The 27,225-nt window shown below is 42.0% G+C and overlaps 1 protein-coding gene across 9 annotated transcripts in view; it reads left to right on the top strand.

The window, feature by feature from the left end:
- The window catches only part of GOLGB1 (golgin B1), a 49,940-nt gene that overhangs the window by 5,515 nt on the left and 17,200 nt on the right, over positions 1–27,225 (top strand). For 5 of the 9 annotated variants that reach the window (XR_012623687.1, XR_012623688.1, XM_074828207.1 and 2 more), the window contains exons 3-15: positions 393–489; positions 1,127–1,279; positions 2,046–2,198; positions 5,910–6,062; positions 8,598–8,720; positions 9,156–9,269; positions 10,979–11,390; positions 12,620–12,711; positions 13,014–13,110; positions 17,004–17,077; positions 20,310–20,400; positions 21,060–21,127; positions 21,997–27,032. Coding sequence is in view for 7 of the 9 variants with exons in the window: in XM_074828207.1 (XP_074684308.1) it covers positions 400–489; positions 1,127–1,279; positions 2,046–2,198; positions 5,910–6,062; positions 8,598–8,720; positions 9,156–9,269; positions 10,979–11,390; positions 12,620–12,711; positions 13,014–13,110; positions 17,004–17,077; positions 20,310–20,400; positions 21,060–21,127; positions 21,997–27,032 (6,656 nt within the window). In the remaining 2 variants the exon portion in view is untranslated. Of the gene's footprint in view, positions 1–392; positions 490–1,126; positions 1,280–2,045; positions 2,199–5,909; positions 6,063–8,597; positions 8,721–9,155; positions 9,270–10,123; positions 10,431–10,978; positions 11,391–12,619; positions 12,712–13,013; positions 13,111–17,003; positions 17,078–20,309; positions 20,401–21,059; positions 21,128–21,996; positions 27,033–27,225 lie in introns of those variants that run through there. The other 4 variants (XM_074828204.1, XM_074828208.1, XM_074828210.1 and 1 more) reach the window with 4 other exon arrangements.

The following is a 27,225-nucleotide window of genomic DNA, read 5'->3' as shown; positions in this document are numbered from 1 at the left end:
TCAGGGAAAGGAAAGAAGGTATGCTAGGCAGCAGCCAGGGAATACATGTCATCTCCAGGCTATTCCCTTATGTCAAGGTCCTGTCTTGTCACATGCACTTGCTACTTAGCAAACATCAGAGCTGACTTCACCTTTCACACTACTTATTAACAGAAAGCTTTTATGTATTTACAGGCCATGTACATGATCATTTCTTCATTCCTGAGGTTTTACTTTGGCTTTTCTCTCTCGGCAGAGGAGATGTATTCCCTGTAAGCCTGATCGCCTCTGTAGCGTTAGAGATCAGCATGAAGGGATGCTTATTTGTTGTTCTTAGCAGTTTTGACTCTGCAACTATATAAAAAGTTATAATAACAAATAAGAAAGAGTATTCTGACTTTGTTTTGTTTTAGGCTGAAGATGCTGAGCCGTTTGTCAGGTTTAGCAAATACTGTTTTACAAGAGCTGTCAGGTGATGATGGAGATGCAGTTACTGAATCCTCTATTGCTGTAAGTACAGTGTTATCTAATCTAAAGACTTTCAGATTTTATTGAGAGTTACTTTGGGAAGTGTGAATCATTTGACTTCAGTGAGAACTGTTTCCTCCTTCATTGCTGAGCACTAGACTAAGCTGTCATTCTACTCTGCTTCTCCTATATTCCTGACCTCTTAAGTCAACACTTTGTGGGGCAGACCATAATCTCCTTAGTTTCCACATCTCAAGGTGATCCTAGAAAACAAACTAGAATTAGGGTGAAGAAAGACTTTTAAGAGTACTAATGATTCTGTGTAGCAGAAAGGGAAGCTCTGCTTGATTGAGTGACAGTGGAAGGCTTGATCTGCATGTTGCCCTTTGGTACTTGAGTCAGTGGATAGTGTGTGAGTGGTAGAGTCTCTCCACTGCCACTCATTTCAGATTTGCTCATGTTGCATTCAGCAAAGGTGCTCTTTTTTGCATATTGGCTCATGGGTATCCTGAGCTTTCCTCTTGCTTCCACCTAACTGTCTATAGTTCTACAGGCTACATGAAATGCTTGCAAGAATCGGTGTGCAGCATTTAGGAGTGGAGCTGAAGATATCATCTGGATGCTATGCTGCAGTCTGTTCAGAATTTTTTCCTCCAGAGCACTTGTTTCATTGTTTCAGGTACAAGCTTTAGAGCCAGAAGCAGAAAGCATGGACGAGGCACCTGAGGAGCTGTTGGAGCGCCTAGCCCAAACAGAAAAACTAGTTGTTCAGCTGAAGGATTTGATCCGAGAAAAGGATGCCCTGCTCCAGCAAAAAGAAACTGTACTCAAGGTATCATTTCTTTCACCGGGGACCTGGGACCAAGAGTAAAATGCTGCTTCAGCTTTCTGTGCAAGCCAGTCTCTGGTTTCTTTTGAACATTTGAGACACCTGCACTACTAAATGTATCAATTACAGAGTATTATTGGAATCCAAAGAATGGACCGTAACCCAAGAGATGTAGGATAGCTTCTGTTCATTTTGCTTAGGAGCAACTCCTTTAGTAGTTGAGTTACATCCAAGTTATGTAACATTTTGTCTCTGAGCTTCTCAAGACCTGTGCAGATTCCTAGTGGCTCTAATAAATACTAACATCTTTTGTGTGAAGTTTTTCTTTCCCCACTTCAGAGTGTTTGAGACAGAGTAGGCTGTGCTGCAGTCACTCAGCAGTCCAGTGGTTTTATGGCATGTAACCAAAGATACACACTACATATCCTCAGGCATGACATGAGAGAAAGCGCGGTTACTTGAGATAGTGGTGGGGGACTACATATAGTAGAGGAAGTCAAACCGAGTTTGTACTAATTGCTAGGAGAAGTCCCTTGAGTGATCTGTCCCTTGAAGAGAAAGTACTAGAGGAGAAGCTAACTATTTTGCTGTGTATAGTGTTTCAGAGCAAATTTGTTTCCTCGATGTGTTTTAATTAGCAGTGTTACTGGGGTGACAGGTTTGGACGAAGAATGTCAGACCAACAAATTATGTAACTTTTCCAAGTGGAGCTTTCAGGGTGATAGCACTGGTATTGTAAGTGCAGTCAGTTTGTATCCTTCTTTTACAGGAAGAGCGAGAGGCTGCAGATGCTAAGCTGATGAAGCTTAAACTTCAGGCCAAAGCCAAACTGGCCTCCCTGAACAAACGCATTGAGGAGCTGACAGAGAAAGGATCACCGTTGCCTGCACAGACCTTACCAGAGGAGCAAGTGCATCCCAAGGTTGGGAGAACAGGGCTACTTAAAAGATGTTGGCCTCTACTGATAATCTGGTGCCACCCTACATTTTAGGTCCCAGTGAGCTAGCAGGTCCTATCTCTCTTGTTAGCAGGAGATTCATAGTTTCAGCAAAGTTGTCTGTGCTGTAGGAAGCTGGTCCAGCTTCCTTGTACTGCAGGTGCCCTTGGATGCACAACTTCATATTTTTAAGGGTATGGGCCAGTTTCACTTTGCATACCTTCCGTAATCTGTTGTAGCTAAGTTCTTTCCTGCAGAAATAGCATGTCTGAGCTGTACGTTTCAAAATGTTATCTGTCATCTGAGTACAGCAAAGGAGAGGGAAGATTGCGTGAGGGATCTGGTGGAGTTGGGAACGGTCAGTGTGAGGTTAATGGTTGGACTAGATGATCTTCAAGGGCTTTTCCAACCTTGATGATTCTGTGATGAAATACAAGAACAAGAAGGTAAGGAGGCCATTAAGATTGAAAGGCAGTAACTTAAATGTAAAAAAAAAATACGTATTTTTTTTCCAGCCATGTAGCTTCCTGTGCCACCACAAGGTTTTACGGTTAACAAGCTATAATCGTGTAAAGCTAGGTAAAAAATGAGGGGAAAGCACCCTGTGCCAAGACATTAAAGAAACTATTAGCTACTAGCTATAAACTCCCATTAAAGCTGGTAATTTTTGAAAATTGTTACGCTGACCATATACTTTTCTTTTAAAAGTTAGTAATATTAGGCAAGGGAAATGTGATAGAATTGCAGGACGTCAGATGACGTTCATTAAACCAGAGAAGATAAGGGTTATCTGAAACATTGAAAAAAAGATTAAAAGATTATAGGAAACATTAAAGGGTGAGTGAAAGGTGTCAGGTGAGAGGTGACTTAATGAAGTAAAGATTGCTTCCATGACTTGTGCTTACTATTTTTGATTGATGGAATAATAAAATCATAGAAATGGGCTTTATGAAGCCCAGTAAATAAAATCATAGCAATTCACTTTACCATACAATGTTGAGAATCTTTCTCAATGCAAAGAAGCATCTGTTATTTCATACAGGGAGAACTGGATGATCTTGAGGATTGACATAATATAAAGCAAAATTTACCAAGTGCAAGATCAAGTACTTGTGGTATCCTGCCACTGTGTACTGCAAGACCGTGAAAACCCCCCGGCTGCAGGAGACAGTGAAGGCCCTGGAGGCTGTTTAGCTACGTCACTTTGCATTGCTGTGCTGCTGCTGAGGCTTTTTTTACCTTATTCATACGCAGCATGTTTAGACCTGTGTGCTGTTAAGTTACTTTGTGTAGACTTACTTTTATGGAGTGATGAGTGTTCTTGCTCCAAAATTCAGATTTATCAGTTGAAGACAAAATGAGAGAAAGCTTATCATCAGTTAATCAGTGCAATGTAGATTTAAAAAAGAGGCCTACTCTTTTTTTAGGTAAGGCAAAGAGTTATCCCTCCGGCTATTGTACTAGGAGTGACAAGGTCCCATGTGGAGCATCGCCATGTTCTGTTCACTTGGAATTAGGAAAGATAAATTCTGAGAGCAGCAAAAGACTTTCCATTCTCCCGTCACGTGGTGTAACTAGACACTTAAAATAGCTTGGCTATTTAGCCAACCAGAGGTGGAGAGGAAATGTCATTTCTTTCTACAGTTGTATGAGGAAGGTAAGCACCAAGAAAGTGGGAGAACTGTTAAAGTGAAAGGATAGTATTGACAGGTGAATGGATGGGTATAAATTAGCCATTAAGAGAAATGTCCTTCTAATTACAGGAATGAAGTCTTGATACAGTCTCCAGTGGAAATGGTGTGGACCAGAGCCTTATTGGTTTTAGGTTAGAACATCACTTAAGAGAAATTATGTTAGGGCAGTTACCTGCAGTATTATGTATTTGACCCAGAAAGCACTTTCTGGATATTTTCTTGTAAGGTTAGACCTACTGAGAAGCTACAGATTCCTTTAAAATTATTTTCCCAAGTAGATGCTGTTTTGAGTAACGGTGATATTTCTTAGACAGATACCCCTGTCATTTGAAGATGAAAAATTTGGGTTAGGGTTGCATGTTGTGCTGAGGTATTGAACATTAGTGATTCCTTCTGGAAATCATGAGGGATAAATATAGCAAAGGTGGGTTTGTTTTTTTTTTTCCCTCTCTGTGACAGGGGCCCCATGGGAAGGCTGTATTTTAAATATCTAATTGCTACTATTACTTTCTGGGCTTTTAACAGAAAGCCTCGTTTTCAGAAGAATCAAAATATCAACTTGCATCTTTCTATTAAGTAGTTATTTGTATACAGAACAATTGAATCTCCTCTTAAAGTGTGTAAACAAATTATGTATATATATAAGAATTTATACATTTTGGAAAAACATGATATTTGAAAGCTTGAGCTCTGGAAACTTTGTGGCTGTGCTACTGTCCTTAATGGTGGCACTCCATGTAGTGGCCAGTGTGCAAGGACTTTATCAGAAGCTTTTCCAAATCCAACTGGAAATACCAACCCTGAAAGCTAAGACTGTAAATATCGATCCTGAAAGCTAGTCCCAAGTAAGCAAATTAATCCACCCATCTTCCCCCTGCTAGCAACTGCTTTGCCCCAGCCTTAAAATTATTTGTATCCCTGGCTTCTTAAAGCTTCCTGCACTTCTGTTGTTTCTTTTTTTTTTTTTTAACCTGTTCTGAGCTTAAGTGCAATTAAAGCTTTCCTTGTCTGGCTATTCTACCTGCTTCCAAAGACCTTCTCTGTAGGTGACATATCTTTTGAGGAACAGTAGCTTCTTACTTATTATTATTACACTGACGTCCTAAAAACTCCATTTGTTATTGGTGATCTTTGATCCAATACTTGTAACAAGGGAAAAGAAAGAGAGAACTTTCTGTATATATTCAGTCAAAAATCCCCAGCACTAAGTACTTGAAGTAGTTGGGAGTGCGAAGGTGATAACAATAGAAGGATGTTTTCCCTGCTTCTCAGTGGCAGTGTTGATATGCTGGACGTAATATCTGACTCCGTGTTAAGTAGGTGTACAACTGTGGTATTAGAGAATTGCCTGACATACAGATGATCTTTGAGAGACAAAACCAGAGTGCAGGCGTAGTGTGCTAGTATGTCTGAGTAGACATAGCCTAAGCACACGTTTTGTGTGAAATGTCATCTAAGTTTAAATTTCATGGTCATAAACAGAGGATATTAGTGCCTCACAGTGGAGTAGAACTGTTGATTGTTTGCATGTTCCCTTTGCTTATTTTGAACAGGTTCATTGCTATAAATCCCTTTAGTCTAAAGAGATTTCCATGGGCATTTTCTGTAAGTCTAGAATGTTTAATGTCTGCCCCTTTGTCATGTGGAGAATATTCTTCTATCGCTAATTAAAAAATGTTTCATTTCTGGTATTAGAGAAATCTGTGAAATTAAAAGCCTCACAAATCAAGGTAGTCATATAGTAGTATGTGTATTATATTTTATTTAATAATATGGCTCAATTTAGTTTATATGGAAGGATTCATGGAAAATTAGCCATTCCAAAGTGATGTGATGTGTCCTAATTAAAGACATCTTGTGCATATCTACATAAAAATAGGGAAAATAGTTACTGCACAAGAGCACCGTAGCATTCTAATTTTTTTTTAATTGACCAGTAATACTGATCAATTTACTTGCTTTTGTTTCATTTCTTCTCACTTCTTTCCTCTTGCAATGTCAGAATAACCAAAATACAAGTGAAGGGCATAGAGAGGAAGCCGAAGCACTAAAAGAGCAGCTCAGGGAGCGAGAGGAGACTGTTCAGGATCTGAAGGAACAGCTGGCTGTAGCCGAAGTGAATCTGAAAGATGCTGAAATCAAGTATGCAACACAGGTACAGAAAACTTTTTTCTATTCATCAGCCTGTGTGTGTGTCTGTTTCCCACCCCACCACTTACACTAGCATGATAGAATAGAATAGTTCAGCTGGAAGGGACCTACAGTGATCATCTAGTCCCACTGCCTGACCACTTCAGGGCTGACCTAAAGTTAAAGCATGTTATTAAGGGCATTGTCCAAATGCCTCTTAAACACTGCCAGACATGGGGCATTGACCACCTCTCTAGGAATCCTGTCTAAGTGTGTGACCATTCTCTTGGTAAAGAAATGTTTCCTAATGTCAAGTCTGAACCTCCCCTGATGCAACTTTGAACCATTCCCATGCATCTTGCCACTGGATAATTTGAGAGACAAGTTGTTTCTGAGGACATGCTGCTGCTAGGGAGTATGGCTAAATCCTGCAGCCTGACAGAGGCAAGGTTGCCAAAGCTCCATGCCCCCCAGTCCAGCCAGTAGCATGGCTGAGAATGTGTCTCCAGCAGGTGCGTGTGTACAATCCTGTATACATCTGTAGATGGCCAGCCACATACATAACACAGACAGATGCACCCAGCACTCACAGGAACACTAACAGCGTCAACAGCCTCACCCTGTTCCCTCTATGGCAGCTCAGATGAGAGAATAGTAAGAATATATACAGATGTACATTGTGGATCTCCCCAACAGCTGCGGTTAGACACTCAGTCTGCCCAGTAACTGGCCGCTAGATCCAAGTCTCCCCAGTTGCTAGCATGTGGATATGCAAAGTCCCAAGACTCACAGTTCCACTCCAGCTGCTGGTACAGACCTGTCGTTCACACGTGCATGTGCACAGAGCTGGCTGGGACTCCCCTGGTCACTCCAATAGCCAGGCCCCCTGTGCTGGCTTGCTTTTAGAAAAATGCATGCATTAGTGCACATTTAGACACCCACACACTGACCACCACACCTGACCAGAGCTCCCCTGCCCCCTTCAGTAGCCAGCGCCCTGTGGGCTTATCCTTGGAGAGACACAGACACACACGCCCTGACCAGGACTCTCCTTGTCCCTCTGGTAGCCAACCTCCCTCTGCTCTCCCTCTTAGAGACACATAGGAATTCACATGCACACAGCTGACCAGGACTCCCCTGGTCTCTCTAGTAGCCAGCTCCCTTAGAGATTCATACATACGCAACAGCAGGTCTCGTCCTTGGAGACCCTCAAGACCCTGTGGTCTCTGGCAGCTGGCCAGAACTCCCCTGGTCCATCCAGTAGCGAAGCCTGCCTGTGATCTCACCCTTGAGCACCATTCCCCCTCTGTCCTGGCTCCCAGGTTACTTTACCTACTTGCCAGCTAATCTGGCTTGGTACTCACTAGTGATCATGCGTTCAGCTGCACACTCACACTTGCTCTGGTTTCTGGCGCCATGTGCACACAGGCCCTCTGACTGTGGTCCCACAGCAGTTGCTGGCCCTTAAGTTCCCTTCCTCTCATCTCTGCAGTTGCTGGCACTGTGGACACACAGACCCTTTGACTCACAGTTTGATTCTGGTTGCTAGCACTTAGACCCCCCAAACACACAGAAATGCACACCAAATAGAGACCCTTTCCCACAATAAAAGAGTGAGAAATGGTGCTTAGTAAGAAGATGGACTGCTGGTCAGGTGCATGGCGTGGCAGACAAGCATATTGACCAGCCACTGTTTACACAACTGGCCTTTTTTAATTCCCTTACCCTCTATTTTTTTGGTTTTCTTCCTCCACAGATCACCTAGGTTCATCCATTTTCCTGTCTTTGGTTCCTCCTCTAAACATCCCCTAAGTCTTTCACAATCCCAAAATGCTCTTCATCTTCCTCCCATTATATATTCTGTACCCCTTGGCAGCAACCACCTTTAGTGCAGACGGTGCTTAGCAGTTAAGTCATCGTAATGGATTTCACACTTGGACAGTGGGACCGATGGCGCTCTGAGGAGGTGGGGAACAGCCCCTGGAAAGACCTGGACAGGGCGGCCCTTCCTCCCAGTCAGAATTTGGGTTCTTCCCTACCTGCCATTGCTGTTGCGTGATGGGCTTTGGAGTAGCTGGGACAGAGTATTCTTTCAGCTCCCAGACCTGCCATTGCCTCTCTGTTCTATTGTGGATGTGCAGAGAAGCTTTTTATCCCATAATGTAACAGCTGTTATGTTACATTGTGTTTATTTATGGAAAGATTTTTAATACTCTGAATTACAGGTTTAGCTTTTGATCTGTTAATTGGACTGAAGCCTACACAAATAAAAACCCAGAAGTTTTATGAACTTGTAATTGTATAGTAATCATATCTTTTATCATTCTGCATATTTGTAGATTAAATTCTATGGGTTTTGCTTTCTGGAATCTGAAATATTATCATTTAATATATACATATTAGTAGGATAAAGATACCATTTGACCGAGGTGACATATAGGATTATCAGGGTGAAGACCTCATCACATGCATATTATGCTGGTGCATGTTGAAAGCAAGCCTGCATGACTGTTAAGCTCATAACCTCTTTGGTTTTGTTTTTTGTGGCTTATGTTTGCAGCTGAGCTCCCTGCAGGAAGTGGTTCAGGAGAAGGAAGCTCTCCTGGAAGAGCAGGTTTGCCAGCACCAAGCTGAATTGCTCAAGATAGTGACCCGGTCAGATCTGGAAGTAGAGATGCAGCAGGTATATTTGATATAATAATCTTATTATGGGAGGACACAGGAAAGGAAATTTTACCAGTCTGAAGAGAGCCTGAGAGAACAGTTCTCAGCAAAGTAACTCAGAAGGGGTGAGAAGAGATATGATTTGATTGTTTGGGATTTTTTTGGATGCTAGTTTGGACTTTCAGAGTCCTAGCTTAAATCTGCTCATTTGCTATTGATTGAAAAGAAAGAACAGTTAAAAAGTATTAAATCATTGTGTTCCAGTTCCCTATTTGTGAAACAATGGTGAGCTCTTCCTACTGCGCTAGGACTTCAGAACAAGTGTCAACAAAAATGAAGTTATTCAGGCTATTAAAGTAATTGTGTTATGAAAACTAGGTGTATGGATCAAACCAGGAAATCTAGCCTCCTTGTTAGCCTCCCAGATACTGGTATAGCACTGTCTCTCTCACAGAACCTGCGAACACTGCAGAGAAAGCTAGAGGAGCAGGAAGCAGCTCTGCTAGGACGAACTCAGGTGGTAGAATTGCTGCATCAGGAATTACGTACTGCCGAACAACAAAACCAGGTACCTTTTCATGCTTTGCATACTGCCTTACTCTCATGTGCAAGTGGTGGATGGGGCCTTTGTCAGTAGCTCAGAAGTTACCAGATTAGCTTATTTCTGGCACCAGGTTTCCAGTATGAAATGAGCTGGAGGGATTCCCTCAGATTAGGTTTTAGAGGTGCAGATCTGTATGCATAGTTTATAATATGTGCAGCCAAACAACAGGGATAGGGATCCTGCAGCAGCCATCTCCAGTGACCCAGATTCTGGGCAGGTGGACAGGGACAAAATCTGTCCATACGCCACGGTGCTGACTGATACATTCAAAGCCATCAAATACACAATGCTTCGCCTAAGAAGAAAGTGCCTAACAGTAGTTACACTGTTTATGGACTGCAGTATCCAGGCCACATCAGAGCATAGATAGATATTCTTTGGTATGTCGTGCTGAGAACTTGCTAATATGATGACACAGCTTCTGGAGTGGTGTTGGCTCTCACTTAATCTTTCTGGAGCGTGAAGAGAATGAGATCAAGTCTGTGCATATATGACTACATAATACATGTGCCCCTTGAGACAGGGTTTACTATGCAATCTCTTAAAAGGCTTGTTTGCAGATACAGGATGAGTGTATTTTTAATTTTTTTCTAATATCTGAACTTCTGAAAATAATTCTTCATCCCATTAGAAGAGACTTATACTATATCAGTCTCATGTTAGTAGGCTGCACAATCTCCAGCCAGTCATGCTGAACCTCACTTTTACAACTTTTACACACTTATGCACCACTCTATTTTCTTTTTCCATGTGTCCCAGCCAGGCACAGTGTTGGGGCCTCTTACCACCAGAAGAGGTGAAGAACTTCAGTGAGCTGACTTGTACTCACTACTGATTACATTGCTCGCCAGGGTGTTCCATGGAGTGTCAGCATGGCTGTTGGTCTTCATGGCATGGTTGTTGAGATCCCCTGACTTCTCCTCTGTGTCTTTGACTCTCCCCATGCATGTTCTGTGGTCAGAGGGAGACCTTGGTACACATACAAACTTGAGGCCATGTGTCTGAAGCTTCTCTTCCTACCCATAAAGGGAGCTCATCATAAACCTCCTCCTGAAACTAGCTGTGTTGACTGTCCCCAGCCCCAGGAGGAGGAAGTTTGACAAAAGGAATTCTGGCAAGTGTAGGGTGTGTTTCTGTTCCTTGGTTGTCTTAAATCTCTGGTCAGTGTCAATGAGCTTTCTGGGATCTTTCTTGAAGCGATGGGCACTGTGTGGAGCACTCTGTTACCTCCAGTTTCCCATTTCAGCATTTTTGACCCCCTTTCACATACATACTTTTGTTCTGTTTTTTAATTTTACTCTGTAATTATTGAGTTCCCACTCTTGTGGTAGTCCTTCCTCCCCTTTTGGGGAAACTTTCTTTCTCTAAAAGGGAACTCATGGCCACTGTTCTATTGTTTCCTCTACATTCCCCTGCTGTAAATTAAGACTTATCTTTTCTTTACCAAAATGGAGAGTTCTTGGTTCTTCCAGCATTGCTTTCTTGCAATTTGCAAATAGTAGGACAGTTTCTTTCTAATAAATTGAGATTTGTGCCATGTCTGTTTCCTCCTTTCTGCTATTTAGATATTTGAAAATGATTTAATGGCAATTTTAAAATAAAATTCAGGTATTTTGCTTTGGCAATGTATTGAACTAGGTGAGAGTTAAATTAAATTCCATATCCTTTTACAGACACTCCGAGATCAGTGCCAGAAGATGGAAGTGGATCTAAGCTCCCTGAGGGATGTGCTAAATGCAGAGAGACAAGAGTCTCGGGATCTCAGAGAGAAGATGGAGCTGGAACTAGCTGAGAGGAAGCTGTCCTCCCATCGCTTGCAGGAGGAGGTGCAGCGTCTCTTGGAACACCTGGAAGAGGCAAGAAGAGCACAAGCTGAATTAGAGGTGAAGTATAAAGACCTGGAGCAGGAACAAAGGCTGGAGGTGGAAGAGAAAAACCTGCAGATCAGTTGTCTTAAGGTGGCTGAGCAAGAGCTGCAGTCTAGCCATGCTGCCCTTGTAGCTGAAAATGATCAGCTGAAACAGGATGTTGACCGGCTGTTGGTGTTGTCTGCTGAAAACAGTGCTACAATACAGAAACTACAGGGTGAGCAAGCACAGCAGTTTGGTGAAGCAGGTTCTCAAGAGCCTAAGGATCATTGGGTTGCCTTCTATTTGGCTTTGTTTTTATAATAGCTCATAAAGAAAGTTTTGGTATATCAATTCCTGATTGCATAGGAACATAGGAGTGGTTGTACTGTATCAAACTAAAGGCCCCTCTAGTGTGATCCCACCTTTCTGTCTTTGGCAGTGACCAGAGCCAGTTGCAAGAGGAGGAACATAAGAGTATGGCAGCATATATGGTGATTTCCTTGTTGTCCTGGTTTTGGCTGGAATAAAGTTAATTTTCTTCCTAGTAACTGGTACCATGCTGTGGTTTTGGTTTAGGATGAGAATAATGTTGATAACACACAGATATCTTAGTTGTTGCTAAGCAGTGTTTATATTAAATCAAGGACTTTTCAGCTTCTCGTACTGCCCTGCCAGCGGAGGCTGGGAGTGCACAAGAAGCTGGGAGGGGACACAGCAAGGACAGCTGACCCAAACGAGCCAAAGGGGTATTCCAGACCATATGACATCATGGCCAGTATACACACTGGGGGGAGTTGGCCAGGGGACACTGTGACTCAGGTATTGGCTAGGCAATGGTCAGCAGGTGGTGAGCAAAATTATATTGTGCATCACTTGTTTTGTACGTTCTGTTATTATTTTCCCTTCCTTTTCTGTCCTATTTAAACTGTATTTATCTCAACCCATGAGTTTTGCTTTTTTTTTCTGAGTCTCTTTCCTGTCCCACTGAAGGACGGGGGCAGAGTAAGCAAGTGACTGTGTTCTGCTTAATTGCTGGCTGGGGTTAAACCACAACACTGGTGTGCTGTCCCAGCCTTTAACCTTTTGAGGCTTATGGATTTCTTGAGCCAGATGTATTTTTTTATAATTAATTTTAATAACTTGTTGGATTTTTTCCATCAACTTATGTAGGTTCTTTTTGATGTGCCTCATTCTTCAGAGTCTTAATTTTACTGAAATTATAAGTAAAACAACCAAGGAAAGCAAACTGTACCATTTTCTCTTAGGCCTTTATTAGAAGTAATAACATTGATCTTGTCTCAAGCTATTATTTCAGATTGATTTTCTTCCAGCTCCTTTGCAGCCCAAAACTGAAGCTGTGACTAGAGATAAGGGATCTCATATACTATTGTGCATGTAAACTGGATATATTTCAGCAAAAAAGGCAAGAACACACCTTAACTCCCCTTTTTTCCCCTTCATTAGATGAACTGGTACAGAAATCTGAAGAATTTGTCTGCTGCCAGAATGAGCTGAAATCCCAGTCAGTAGTGCAGGTCTCTGAATTGAAGAAACAGGTATGATCTTTTCATATGAGTCACCTGAAATTTTCTTGTGTGTTGAGGAACTGAAACTGAATGAAATGTTTGGAATTCCTTTCTTATAATGTATTGCTTGAGAAAGGCTCTTAAAGGTTCTCTCAGCTGATGGGCGGACATGTTATGACTATGGAAGCCTGGGAAGAAATAGGAATCAATTTGAGTAATTTAGAAGTTGCTAATTGATTTGTTAAAAGGTTAACTGAAAGATCAAAGTCTAATGTGTATATATAAACTGTATTGAGATTTATCTTTCTCCTCTCTGTCGTATGTTTAAATAGGATGAAACAACCTCACAGGAAATAATAATAGATCAGGAAGACTGGAATGGGACTTTACTTCTACCCACAGAAAACTTGGAAAGACAGAAGACTGAAGGTGGTGTGATTTTTCTTACTTATTTTCATATTCTTAAAATATTTAATAATTACTCTAAATGTTGGTGGGACCATATCAAAGGCCTTACAGAAGTCCAGTTTTTAATCTGATACCATACCCTGAATTAAGATTGAGTATGTCCAAAATGTACCTGGAAGGCTGTCACCAGCTTTCTTAAAAAGCAGGTTCTTCCTCCGCTGAAAGGAATTCCACCTGAAAAATGCAGTGCCTTTTAGAGCATCACTGTCACATTACTTAAAAGGTATTTCCCAGTGTATATTTACCTGCATGTTTACTTCAAAACAAGCTTTTTTTGTTGTAATTCTGTTTCCAGTGGGTGTGTTGAACGCTTGGTTACTGACATTTTTTAACATTTTAAACGCTGGGAGATGTAATTTCTTAAAACGCCAAAAGATGAAATGGACACATGTAAAAAAATCATCATCTTTCAAACCTCCTCTGTAGGTTCTAAATACTTCTACTCCTTTTTGCCTTCTGATGACTTTCTAATTTGTCAGTCTTATTTAAAATGTGATACCTAAAACTGCCCACAGTACTCCAGTCCTAACTTGAGTAGAATTAAATAAGGATTTACATAGCTTTACCTTATATTTTGCAATTTCTGATGATTTTCAAGCAGACCTCAACAAATGCTTCCAAACTAACTTAACTATTATTTTCTAAAATGTAAACACATTTGAAGTCTTTGTACAGTCTTGATTTTCACGGGCTTAGGAGTGCATTATACCAGTATATCTGTTGCTCTCTTTACTAGCCACATGGATTCCTTAATCACTCAAAGAGCTGCTTCAAGAAAAGTTTGAATGTCTTTCTGGCTACATAAGAGACCACTGAGTTTACCTTTTTCTACTTTTTCCTCTGCACTAAATAAATAGAAAAGAGTTAGGTAAACAGTTGAACTCGATGATCTTAAGGGTCTTTTCCAACCTGAATGATTCAATGATTCTGTTATATTCAGGAAAAGCCTATGAAGTTCGGCCAGTTTCAAAGAGAGCAAACATCTGGATTGAGAGCTAGAGATTGCTTTTTCAGAGTCACTGTATAAATAATCTAACATTAGATATAAGGCTTTCCCTAGTCCATTCAGTGGAAGAAAAAGTTGTTGAAAGACTACAGTATGGTATGAGTCGATAAAGGAAAGCCATTATTACAGAAAATGGACAGACTGCTTTCCAGGTGTTAGAATTCACAAAAAAATTCATTTGAGCCTCCTCAAAATACATAATACTTTTAACTCAGTAAATACCTTTTTGTATAGAAAAGAGTCTAAAGGGGCACAAAAGAAAACCTTATACTGTATGTTAATGCTTTGTCCTCTCTGCATGCTCAGAATTGGAAAGTATGAAAATTCTTATCCCTAACAAAACTGTTTTAACTTGGTCCTGGATTTTTTTTTTTGCATATGTATTAACATATGTTTCATATCATTATTGATAGTTATGTGTTCACAAAACTGGGGTCTATTTCTTCTGCTTCTAAGTTGATATTTCTGGGGAAGAAAGACATTGTATAAGTTGTCTTACTGGCTCTTACACTAAAAAGTTGAGGCATTATCTCTAATAGAATTAGGTAGAACTGAGTTGAATCATAGAACCACAGAATAATTTACGTTGAACAGGATCGAAGGAAGATTTTAGTCCAGCTTCCTCCTAGAAGCAGTATCAACTTTGAGATCAGACCAGGTTGCTCAAGGCTTTATCCAGTCAGGTCTTGAAAACCTCCAGTGATGGTGACTGCCCAACCTCCCTGAACAGCCTGTTATGACACGTGACTGTCCTTGTGACAAAAAAGGTCTTCATTACATCCAGCTGGAACCTATTTTGTTTCAGTATATGTGTGTTGTCCTTCATCATCCTACCTTGCACCACTGTAAAAAGCCTGGGTCTCTCTTCTCAATAACCTCTTCATAGGTGTTGGAAGTTTGCTTTTTGGTCTCTCCACAGAGACTTCCTCAAATTGTTTAAAGACAGATATTTACTGGCAAGTAGCCAGCATGGAAATGAACACGTTCACCATCTCACCAGGTAGTAAGAAGACTGAGATGGTGTCTGTTGGTATCAAATGTAAACGGAAGCTTTCTTCCTGTAGTAATTAATCAGGAAAGCTAAATAACCATAATTATTACTGTGAAATTTTTTTTTCCTAGATGTGGCACAGGTCACTTTTTTGCCTGTCTTCTGCTTTGGAGTATCAAAGTGTCTTGACTATGTCTTGAGTATCATAGATTGGTTGAGGTTGGAAGGGACCCAGAGCCAGTTGCCCAGGACAGTGTCTAGATGTTTTTTGAACGTCTCTGAGGATGGAGACTCCACAACCTCCCTGGGCAGCCTGTGCCGGTGCTCAGTCGCCCTCACAGTGGAAAAAGGGTTTCCTGATGTTCAGAGGGAACCTCCCGTGTTCCAGTTTGTGCCCATTGCCTCTGGTCCTGTCACTGGGTACCACTGGAAAGAGCCTGGCTCCACCTTCTCTACACTCTTCGTCCAGGTATTTATACTCGGAGATGAGATCCCCTGAGCCTTCTCTTCCCCAGGCTGAAGAGTCCCGGCCCTCTCAGCCTTTCCTCACAGGAGAGATGCTCGTGTCCCTTCACATCTTCGTGGCTTTTTGTTGGACTCTCTCCGGTATGTCCATGTCTCTCCTGCACACAGGAGCCCAGAACTGGACCCAGTGCTCCAGGTGTGGGTTCACTAGTGCTGAGTAGAGGCGAAGGAATACTTTGCCTAACACAGCCCAGGATACCTTTAGCCTTCTCTGTGTGAAGGACACATTGCTGGCTCCCAGTCAGCTTGGTGTCAGCCAGGACCCCCGGGGCCTTTGCTGTAAAGCTGCTTTCCAGCTGGGTGGTCCCCAGCAGAAACTGGTGCTATGGGCTTATACTTCCCCAAGTGCAGGAGTTTGCATTTGTCTTTGTTGAACTTCATGAGGTTCCTGTCAGCCCATTTCTCCAGCCTGTCCAGGTCTCTCTGGATGGCAGCACAACCCTCTGGTGTATCAGCAGCTTCTCCCAGTTTTGCATCATCTGCAAGCTTGCTGAGGGTACAGTCTGCTTTATCATCAGACCATTAATGAAGATGTTGACCATGATCGGACCCAGTACTGACCCATGGGGTATGCTGCGAAGTTACTGCCCTCCAACTAGACTTCATGCTGCTGATCACCACCTTCTTGGCTGGGCATTCAGACAGTTTTTAATCCATGTCACTGTCTGCTCATCCAGCCTATACATCAGCAGCTTCTCTACAAGGCTCTTATGGGAGACAGTGCCAAAAGCTTTACCGAAGGCCTTGATGATATCCACTGCTCTCCCCTCATATACCAGTCATTTCATTGTATACAGTGACATGCCTATGATAAATGATGTATATATGCCAGTTTACAGAAACATAAGTGTAAAAATATCCTGAGTCAAACAGCAGCTGAGTTCTTATACCAGTCTTGACTTGGACCATAGCACTTGAGTGGTTTATTCTTCTCTAATTTTAACAATTTCTCGTTTCATTTTTATCCAAATGAAATTTGAAACATTTTGCTACAATAGTTTTTTTCTTTCCCCTCCTTTATAAAAATGTTTCTTAAAACTTGAAACTCTATCCGTTGTCCTTTAATTTTAGTCTGTATAACAGCAATTGTTCTTTTCTAAAAGGTGCTTAAAACAGCATGTTGTTTTGGTGGTTTGCCTCTTAAAAAAAAAAAAAAAAAAAACAAACAAACCAAACACATTATCCAATGACAATGTTATATATATATATCTCCAGTACATAAGTGTTACTAACAGCCATGTGCCCTGTTCTCTAAAGCTCCTGGAAGAATATCCTGTTACTCTCTAAATCAGAGTTTTAATTTTCCAAGAGATTGTGTTTTGAATATTTCAGAAATACCGCGCTTGCAACTTGTTCTCCTGGAGCCTCAGCAAGAAGCTGTGATGGTTGCAGAAAGTGCAAAGCAGGTAATGATTAAGCAGCTGAAATAAGCTAAAACTAAAATAGGTCAAGGACTGGCCTTAAAACAGCTAAGCTGTTACGGCCTTTTTTAACAATCCTCTTTGGAAGGTTATTATTAACTGGATTAATGATGAAAGACAGAAATAGCTTCCAAATACTTGCTTGTACTGTGTTCTTACCGGACTGTATTTCCCTTTGCTGTTTGTGTGAAATTCTCGTGTCCTTCATCCACCCAATCCATATTCATGCTATTTTCTGCCTCTTGTGAGTTAGTTCTTCAGCAAAACTATAGGCTAAACTGAGCCAAGGCTCAGGAAATACAACTCCAAAGGCTCAGCTGTCATTATAGGATGCCTTTCAAACCAACCCTGTCCATTCCCACTGCCCTGATGGGGATCTGGCAGACTGACTCGAGGAAGCTGAGTTCTCTTTGTCAAGTGGGAGACAATTAGACTCTCTCTGTGTGCTCTTCCACTGTGAACAGCTGCAGGTACAATTGCAGTCAGTCTGTTGGTGAGAAGTGTGCAGGGTTAGGTACCTGCTGCTTGCTTTATACTCAGTCAGCAAGGTGATGGAGGTGACTGCCTCTGTATATCTGTGCTAAGAATTTGTTGTAGAATTATTTGTTAGCTTAGAGCAAGGTATGGGCTCTTTCCACACTGCTCCACTCTGTTCCAACCTGCCATCAGGGGAAAGAGGATGATGCTGTGTTTTATCTAATACTTTCCTCTCCAACAGAATTTATAGTGTATATATTACTGTGAATAATTAGGGCAAAAACTCATGCTGGAACTGGAGAAGGCATTTTGAGTCACCTTATCCTGCTTGACTTCAGGTATAAACACACACACGCGCACACACATCTTTTCAAGCTATTTTCTAGAGCCCCTTTAGAGACAGTGGAGATAACAGGTTATTTGCTGTATGATTCACCTGGACCAAGGTGGATGTTGAAAATAGGTCAGTGAATCCAACCCTGCAGTTGTCCATTTCAATGTCTTAATTATAAAAAGAGTCTATCTAAATAGCTTGCATGTAAGTATTTACACTTGGACAGCTATATCCTGCCATTTGTACATCTGACCCATGACTTCAGGATATGTGTGAATCCAGACCCGGTTTGGGGGGTTGGGTCATGTGCACAAGTTATTTGGATGCATGCTGTACTTTCCATTTCAGCGCTTGGAGCCTGCAGAGGCAAAGTCCTCTAGAACTAGGGGCTGGAGGTCATTTCCTTAGGATTGTGTGACCTGTTTAGTGCCCTGTACTTACACTGCAGGCAGTTACAGCAAATGTTAATTCTGAGCACTTCATTTTGGTTTCAGTCTTCCCATTGTTGGGTTGGGGTTTTTTTACATGCTTTTTTTGAGATGGGAGGGTGGAGCTTTTTTTAGAGACACTTTACTTAGTTCTGACTTGTAATCTCTTTGTACTCTAGTTCAAAACTTTTCCCACACAAGTAACACTAAAGGTGCCAGTTGTTCATTGAGGTGAAAGACAATTTGCTTTTGAAACTAGCCAGAAATATTGCCGTTCATTTTAGGTGCATATTAACTTGTAAGTGGACTTCTCAGAATGAAGAAATTAGTAGATGAAGTCTTAGTTCCTGTATGGATGTCAACAGCAAACTAACCAATTTCCTGGGCTTTATTCAGCATCTTAGCATGGGCAAAAAGGGTTTGTGTCTGTGAAACAGCAAAATCTTCTCACTCTCTCACTCTCTCACTCTCTCACTCTCTCTCACTCTCTCTCGCTCTCTCGCGCTCTCTCTCGCTCTCTCGCGCTCTCTCTCGCTCTCTCGCGCTCTCTCGCTCTCGCTCTCGCGCTCGCGCGCTCTCTCGCTCTCGCGCTCGCGCGCTCTCTCGCTCTCGCGCTCGCGCGCTCTCTCGCTCTCGCGCTCGCGCGCTCTCTCGCTCTCGCGCTCTCTCGCGCTCTCTCGCGCTCGCTCGCGCTCGCTCGCGCTCGCTCTCGCTCGCTCGCTCTCGCTCGCTCTCGCTCGCTCTCGCTCGCTCTCGCTCGCTCTCTCTCGCTCGCTCTCGCTCGCTCTCGCTCGCTCTCGCTCGCTCTCGCTCGCTCTCTCTCGCTCTCTCTCTCGTTCCATCCTCTTGGAACAGTTAGGTTCTCTCCTGTCTAACAGAGAAGCAGGAGACATAGAGCAGTTAATAGACTGTTGTGGGGTGGTTTGTTTGTCTGTGCGGTGGAGCCTGGTGTAGCTTTCCTGGGAAGATTGCAGCTTCTTTATCTGGAGTTGAGAAGTCATGTGTTTGTCACTGTATGTCTCACCTTCTCTTCTTGGGTGGTTCAGTGAAAGATTATGAATCTGTAGTTAGTCGCTCTGAAACACTGAAGATCATAGAATCATAGAATGGTTTGGATTGGAAGGGACCTTAAGGATCATTTAGTTCCCACCCCCCTGCCCCGGGCAGGGACACCTTCCACTAGCCCAGGTTGCCCAAAGCCCCGTCCAACCTGGCCTTGAACCCTTCCAGGGAGGGGGCAGCCACAGCTTCTCTGGGCAACCTGTGCCAGGGCCTCACCCCCCTCACAGGGAACAATTTCTCCCTTAGATCTCATCTAAATCTCCCCTCTGTCAGTTTAAACCTGTTCCCCCTTGTCCTGTCCCTCCCCCCTTTCCTGTAGCCCTTCAGTCCTGGGAGGCTGCTCTAAGGTCTCCCCGGAGCCTTCTCTTCTCCAGCTGAACCCCCCAACTCTCTCACCCTGTCCTCACAGGGGGGTGCTCCAGCCCCCCGAGCATCTTCGTGGCCTCCTCTGGACCTACTCAAGCAGGTCCGTGTCCTTCTGCTGTTGGTGCCTCCAGAGCTGGACCCAGCACTGCAGGGGGGTCTCCCGTGAGCGGAGCAGGGGGGGAGAATCCCCCCCCATCACCCTGCTGCCCACACTGCTCTGGGTGCAGCCCAGCACATGGGTGGCCTTCTGGGCTGTGGGTGCACACTGCTGGCCCATATTCAAAGCAAGTGTCTCAAGATAGGAAGGAAGTTATTAGAATCATTGCATTCATTGATATCCTTACCTGCTGAGATACATCTTAGTCTCTTGCTTAACATCAAAACCAATTACCTTTTTTAAAATTTATTTTCAGTAGGCAGCAGAGTTGCATCTAAAGTTGGGACTGACAGTTTTTACTTAGCTGCCTGCTGCTCTGCCAAGCTTTAAGGTATCTGTCTTCTAATGCAAAGATCATGGCTCAAAACTAAGTATTTTTTCTTCAACCAATAGAATCAGAATGTTGGACCTGAGGTGAAATCACAAGACTTGCAGACTCTGGAAGCTCCAGCCTCTTACATAGACTGCTCTTCTACTTCTACAGGTGAAAACACAGAATAAGGCATGTGACAAGAAAATTGTGGAAATTTGAGAAGTTTCAGGGACAAATCTAAGGTGATTTGGAAAGAGGAGCTTTGAAGTCAGAATTTAAAGATGTACAGGAGATAGAAAAGATGCACATGACGTAGAAGAGAACATTCTAATGTGGGATGGATAGGATATATCAGAAGAGTGCGTTTGTAGATGTAGAAGGGATGATGTCTAAGGCACAGAAGAGAATTAAGATAAGATGAAGAATTGGGTTCCTCTCTGTAAGCTAGTGAATTTCTTTCTGTATCTGGAGTTACCACCCCCACCCCCAAATTACATATAAAAACCCAACCCAAAACAAAACAACCTCTTCCCAAGTTCACTTGTCTTTGCCTCTTCATTTTCTCTAGAGGTTAGATATATTGTAGACTTAGGGGATGCCAGCATGCAGCAAATGCAGGAGGTTTTGCATGTGCAGAGCTATTGGGGACATCTGGGTGCAATGCATAGACTCAAACTCTTTTTTTTTTTTTTTTTTTTTTTTTTTGTCTTTCTCACCTTGGAAACTAGAGAAGTTCCAGTCCCGTATATTGTGTCTTCACTTACTAAAGTCAGTAGACTTTACATGCAACTTGTTATGCTGATGGTGACAAGTGTATCTTTTATCACTAGGTGTGTCAGGAGAGCTGGTGAATTCTGAAGTGCAAAAGCCTTTTGATGACACTTTGGAGTTCCCTGAGGTACAAATTTAGTCCAGAATGCTTTTCCCTCTCAGTATTGTATATATCTGTGGATATGAAAACTTTAATTTAGTTCAAAAGCCCCAAAGAGTTGGGTTTTTTTAACATCCCGTAATTTGAAGTGGCTGTTGCAACACTGCAACAGGCTTTAAGAGATAGCTTTAATGGTTCCCTGTAAATTGTTTCTGCTCTCCAAACTGATGAACAGACAGCCTTTACAGCACAAGATGTTGACTTACTGGTGGGCTGCTGATCCATGCTTTCTGGGAAGGATTTGTGACTGCTTTTCTTTTGTAATGTTTCTGGGGGTGGGAGGAAACCTTAAGATAATTATTTATAAAAAGCCAAGCACTTTATTCCAGATGCCTTGTCTAGTGCTCTCACTTTGGAGGTGGACATAGACTGGAATATGGGCCTCTACACTGTGGGCAGATAGAATAGAGGACAAAACCTCCTCATTCAGAGACTACGGATAGGATGCCAGGAAAATGTGGCTGAATAAGTACACTGAAGGGGTTGTGAGAATCACAGAACTGAAACACTTCAGAATCATAATATCTTGTAATCAAGAGAGAATGGGAAGTAAGGGAATAGGAAGTTATATTTATATATACTATTTAGATATATATTTATATATATATATAATTTATATATCCTAAATCCAGAATCTTTCATGCTGCAACTTCAGAAACTCAAATGAACAGAAATTACTTGAGGAGTCCTCCTGTTATTAGTGAGACTGCTATTTGTTGCAATAGCCAGCTCAAGAAAGGGTATCCTTAAACTACAAAATATGGAAAGCAGATACTTCCAAAAGTGACCCTTTCACAGAATTCAAAGGAAAATTGAAACCTATTATTTTCTTTTAGGCAAGAACAGATGGTTTTCCCAATGGAAGTGAGCAGTTTACTGAGGAAAGTTGTCTGCCTGGAATTCTAGAATATCTTGCTGCAGAGAAACAGAAAGAGCTGTCAGTTTTGCTGCTGGAACTGAAAGAAGCCCAAGAAGAAATAACTTTTCTGAAAAGGCAGCTCAAGGGCCCAAATGGCCAAACATCTATAGGTAACCAAACAGAAGCAGCAGCTAACCAGCTGGAAGATAATTCCCAGATACGGTTTCTTGAGCAGGAAGAACAAAAGACTTCAGATACACAAAATGAGTTGGGCAGTAGCTTGTTACTGAGAGAAATAGAAATGCAGCAAATTGGTGTGTTTCAGGAAAACAGAATCACTCTTCAAGAAGTGCCCTGGGGGAGCACTGTCCCTTGCAGAGGGGAGATGGAGGCAGTTCAAGAAGTCTCTACAGCAGATCCAAAGCCTGGCACCTCTCAATCTCAAGAACTGATAAAGTTACAAAACCAAATTACAGAACTGCAGATAATTCTGCAGAAATCAGAAGAATCCCATAAGAGAGATCTAGGAGCAAAAGGTGCAGAAATAAATCGGCTAAACCAGTTGACTGAGGAATACAGAAAAAAAATAGAGGATTCTGACAGTGCATTTTGTGTTTTGACTGAAGAACGAGATCAGCTCCTGTGTCAGATGAAGGAACTTTCTACCGTAACAGAACTGAAAGAGCAAGTGAAGCAACTTGAGGAAAATCTAGCTCTTTCAGAAAAGCAGAGACTGTCAGACAGTCAAAGCCATCTTCTGCGAGAACAAATCCACAGCCTTAAAAATGAATTTAAATCCAAGGAGATAAAAATTGAAGCTTTGCAAAGAGACTTGGATGAAGCACAACTTCAGCTTTCTGACCAGGACATGCAACTAAAAGATCTGAGAAGCCAGATTGAGAAGAAGGAATGTGAAGTACTTGATCTAGAAGAACTTTTGAGAAAGAATACAGCTGAGATAGAAGAGCTTTCCCAAAACTTAGCCTCAAAGGGACAGGAAGCAGCAAACCTAGAACAGCTTGTTGCTGAACACACAAGGTCTATAGAGAGTCTGCAACAAACCTTGCTGGAGAAAGACCAACAGATGACAGAGATCAGTGTCAGCATGTCTGAGAAAATGGTCCTGCTGAATGAAGAGAAATTTTCTCTAGGAAATGAGCTGAAGAGTCTTAAAGAGCAAACAAGTCTATTATTAAAAGCCCAGGAAGAAAAAGACCAAAACGCAGAAACAAAAGATGCATATCTGAAATGTGGGGCATCTGAGCCAGATGAGACAGAGGCAGCAGGTAAAGAAAGTGAGGCATTAGTAAATGAACTTGAACTTCTGAAAAAAGAAAATGAGCAAGTAAAGCGGAAGCTGCAAGCAGCACTTGTTAACAGGAAGGAGCTTCTGAAGAAGGTTAGCAAATTGGAGAGTGAATTAGTACAATTGAGAAGAGAACGTGAATTGGAAACCTCAGTGACTCAGGAAGTGGAAGGGGAAGAAAATATGACAAGTGTGACAAATAGAGAAGTGAATCTTGAAAGCCAGCCCAGTGAGGAGTATCTAATTCAACTGCTTTCTGAAAAGGAATCTGAGTTGCAGAGCATCCGGAAGGATCTGCTGGATAAAGAAACTACTGAAGCACAATTGCAGGCAGTGATTGAGGAAATGAGGCGAAGCTTGCAAGGTAAGACAGACATTGTTTCAATTAAAGATGAAATCTTGGAGAGTCAGACAACTGATGACAAAGTAACTGAAACCAATAAAAGCCCAAAAGATTATGAAGAAAATGAAAAAAATAGTTCAGCAGCTGTAAATCTTGAAGAAAACCAGAAGTCTGTTCTGAAAGAGAGGATTTCAGCTCTTGAACAAGAAAAAGAACAACTTCAGAAAAAACTTCAGGAAGCCCTGGTATCTCGCAAAGACACTATAAAAAAGGCTCAAGAAAAAGACAGGCATCACAGAGAACAGCTGAAACAGCAAAAAGATGATTACAACATCCTACAAGAACAATTTGATAAGCAAAGCAAAGAGAAGGAGAGCATCCAAGCTCAGCTCAGACAACTCCAAGAACAGAAAGTATCAACAGAGGGTGTTCTTGGGAATCAAGGTGGGTTGGATTCCTCATGCATGGAAGCAGAAAACACAACAAGTAACAAGCCTGTACAAGTTGCAGATGTTTCTGGGGATGAGTTTAAGAAAAAACTTGAAAAAATGTGTATGGAGAAAGAGGAATTGGAATATAACATTAGCCATATGCAAAATGAACTTGCTTGTAAATCAGAATTAGTCTTTCATTTGCAAGAGCACATAGCACAGTTGTTTCTGGAGATAGAAGGGCTGAAGAGAACCTCTGACCAAGCTGAAGCTAAGGCAGCAAGTCTTCAGGCAGAATTGGAGGAGAGTCAAGCAAAAATTTCTAGAGAGGGCAGTCTGGAAGACCTGAAAACACTTATGCACCAAAAGGATGAAGAAATGGAATTTCTTAACTTGCAGTTAAGAGAGAAAAGTGAAGCTCTCAATAATGTGCAGGCACAGCTGCTGGAAAAAGAGGATTCAGTGAAGAGACTATGTAGTCAGTTGGAAACTCAAGCTCAGGTACATGAGGAACAAAGCAAGCGACTGCAAACAGAGTTGCTTGAAATTCAGGAGAAGCAAGATGATGGTGCAGAAGCAGCTAAACAGAAGAATCAAATACAGAGAAAGTTGCAAGCTGCACTTATCTCTAGAAAAGAGGCATTAAAGGAAAGCAAATCTCTAAAAGAGGAGCTGGCTAATGCGAAAACTACTATTGAAAATCTTCGTATCAAGTTGACAAATATGGAAAGCCAAATATGTGGCCATGTTAAAGAAACAGATACTTTAACAGAAAAGTTAGCAGGCCTCACTGAAGAGCGAGAAAAACTTACTGCAGAAGTTGATAAAGTACTTACAGAAAATCAGAATCTTGATGGATGCTGTAAAAACCTGACACTTACTCTAGATAGAGTTGTTCTAGAGAAGGAGAAGCTGGAGGAAGAGATGGAATCTTTGAAAAGCTTTCAAGCTGCTGAGAGTTCTGAGTGGCATGAGAAATACAGGGAGCTTCAGAAAGAATATGAAACTCTCCTGCAGTCATATGAGAATGTGAGTAATGAGGCTGAGCGGATTCAGCGTGTTTTGGAAACTGTTAGGCAGGAAAAGCAGGAAATTTTCATTAAGTTGAAAAGTGTTGAAGCAAAAAAAGAGGAAACTGATAAGCAGCTACAGGAAGCTGGACAGGAAATTGATGGAATGAAGGAGAAAATGAGGAAATTTGCAAAATCAAAGCAACAGAAGATCCTGGAACTAGAGGAGGAGAACGAGAAGCTTAGAGCAGAGATGCGTTTTACAGATGGAGAGCTACATAGGACTGGTGATGTCTTTACAAATACTAGCCTGAAAGAAGATCTGGACAGCTCTAGGCGGGATTATCACTCTCTTTCTACTCAGCTTGAGACAGTAATGGCTGAAAAGGAGTTTCTTAATCAAGAGATCACAGACTTAAAGTGTCATTTGCAGTTAACAGAATCTAAGCTGAAGGAAAGCAGAGAACTGGTAGACAAGTATGTTGCTCAGAAGACAGCAGGGAAAGAAATAAATCAGGCAGTTGCCACACTGCCACCAGTGGAGAAGACTGAAAATCAAGTGGATGTAAGTTTTAGACCTGAGTCTTCTACTGCAGAGCTGGAACAAAAAGCATCTGAAGGTAGTAGCCCTTGTGAAGATCTTGGTACCTACATACAGCAGATAGCTGAGCTCACAGAGCGGATCACAGAACTAGAAGATAATAGGAGGGCTTCAGAGCAACAGCTGGGTGATATTCGCATGTGTGTTGAGGCTTTAGCAGGTGAGAAGAGGGCTTTAGAGACCCAGATGGAAGAGAAAGTCCGTGAATTGAATACTTTTCAGGACATAGTAGCACAGATGGAACAAACAGTCCAAAAAACCAAAGACGACCTCATCAGGATGACAGAACTGAAGGACACGCTAGAGTCTGAGAAGGATGATTTGGAAGAAAGGCTCATGAATCAGCTGGCAGAACTTAATGGAAGTATTGGAAACTATCAGCAAGATGCAACAGACTTCCAGATCAAAAACGAGCAACTGAAACATGAGCTTCAGAGTTTGCAGAGAATGATGCATGAACTGGAGGAAGAGAAATGTCAGATGGCAAAGGAGAGAAGTAAAGCAAGTTTAGAAAAGCAAAAGGAATTTGTAGAAAAGCTAAAATGCAGTTGGAGGGGAGACAGCAGCACACATGTAAAGGAGCTTCAGGAACTGCTGAAACAGAAACAGCAGGAGATTAAGCAGCTGCAGAAGGATTGTATTAAAAGCCAGGAAAAGAACAGTAGTTTAGAAAGAACTGTTAAAGCTCTGGAATTTCTGCAGAGTGAGTCTCAGAAAGAGGTAGAAGCAGCCAAAGAGACTTTAGCTATAGCAGTTGAAGACACCAAGAAAGCCCAAGCAGAGCTTGCTCTCTGCAGAGTAGTATTGGATGACACCCAGAGTGAGGCAGCAAGGGTTCTAGCAGAGAGTGTCAGAGTGAAAGAAGAGTTGCAGGCAAACAAAGATAATAATAAAATTCAAATGAAGAAAAAAGATGAGGAGTTTGAGAGAAGACTGGAACAGGAAAAAGACAAGCACTCAAACGAAATTAAAAACATGGAAGAAAAGCTGGCAACTTTGCAGAGGGAGAAAGACTATATGGAAAGAACTGTTGGTGATCTTCAAGAGTCCTTGAAGACAAAGGATCAAGAAACCAAGCAGTTGGAAGGCAGCCTAAACAAAACACTAGCCCAACTTGCAGCCTTCACCAGAAGTATGTCCTCCCTTCAGGATGACAGGGATAGGGTGATAGATGAATCAAAAACATGGGAGAAGAAATTCACTGAAACTATTCAAAAGAAGGAGGAAGAAATACGTTCAAAAGAGGAAACTTGTGTTATGCTAAAGGACCAGATGAAGCAGATGACCATACATGTGGAAGAACTTCAGACTCATATATCCAGGTAAAGAAGGTGATAATGACTCAGCTGGTATTCTTGTATTTCCTTTTGACAAGGCAGCAGCCAAAGGTGAGGTAGGATGCCCCTTTTCTTTTGCAGTATACCAGAAAACAGCATTTTGAGTATGTAAATATGCTAAATGTAACATGTGATTGGCAAAACTAATGAATGCCTAAGATGGAGAGCGGAATTAGCC

Source organism: Strix aluco, chromosome 5, assembly GCF_031877795.1.
Source record: "Strix aluco isolate bStrAlu1 chromosome 5, bStrAlu1.hap1, whole genome shotgun sequence".
Lineage (NCBI taxonomy): Eukaryota > Metazoa > Chordata > Aves > Strigiformes > Strigidae > Strix > Strix aluco.
This window is presented reverse-complemented; position numbering and strand designations above follow the sequence as displayed.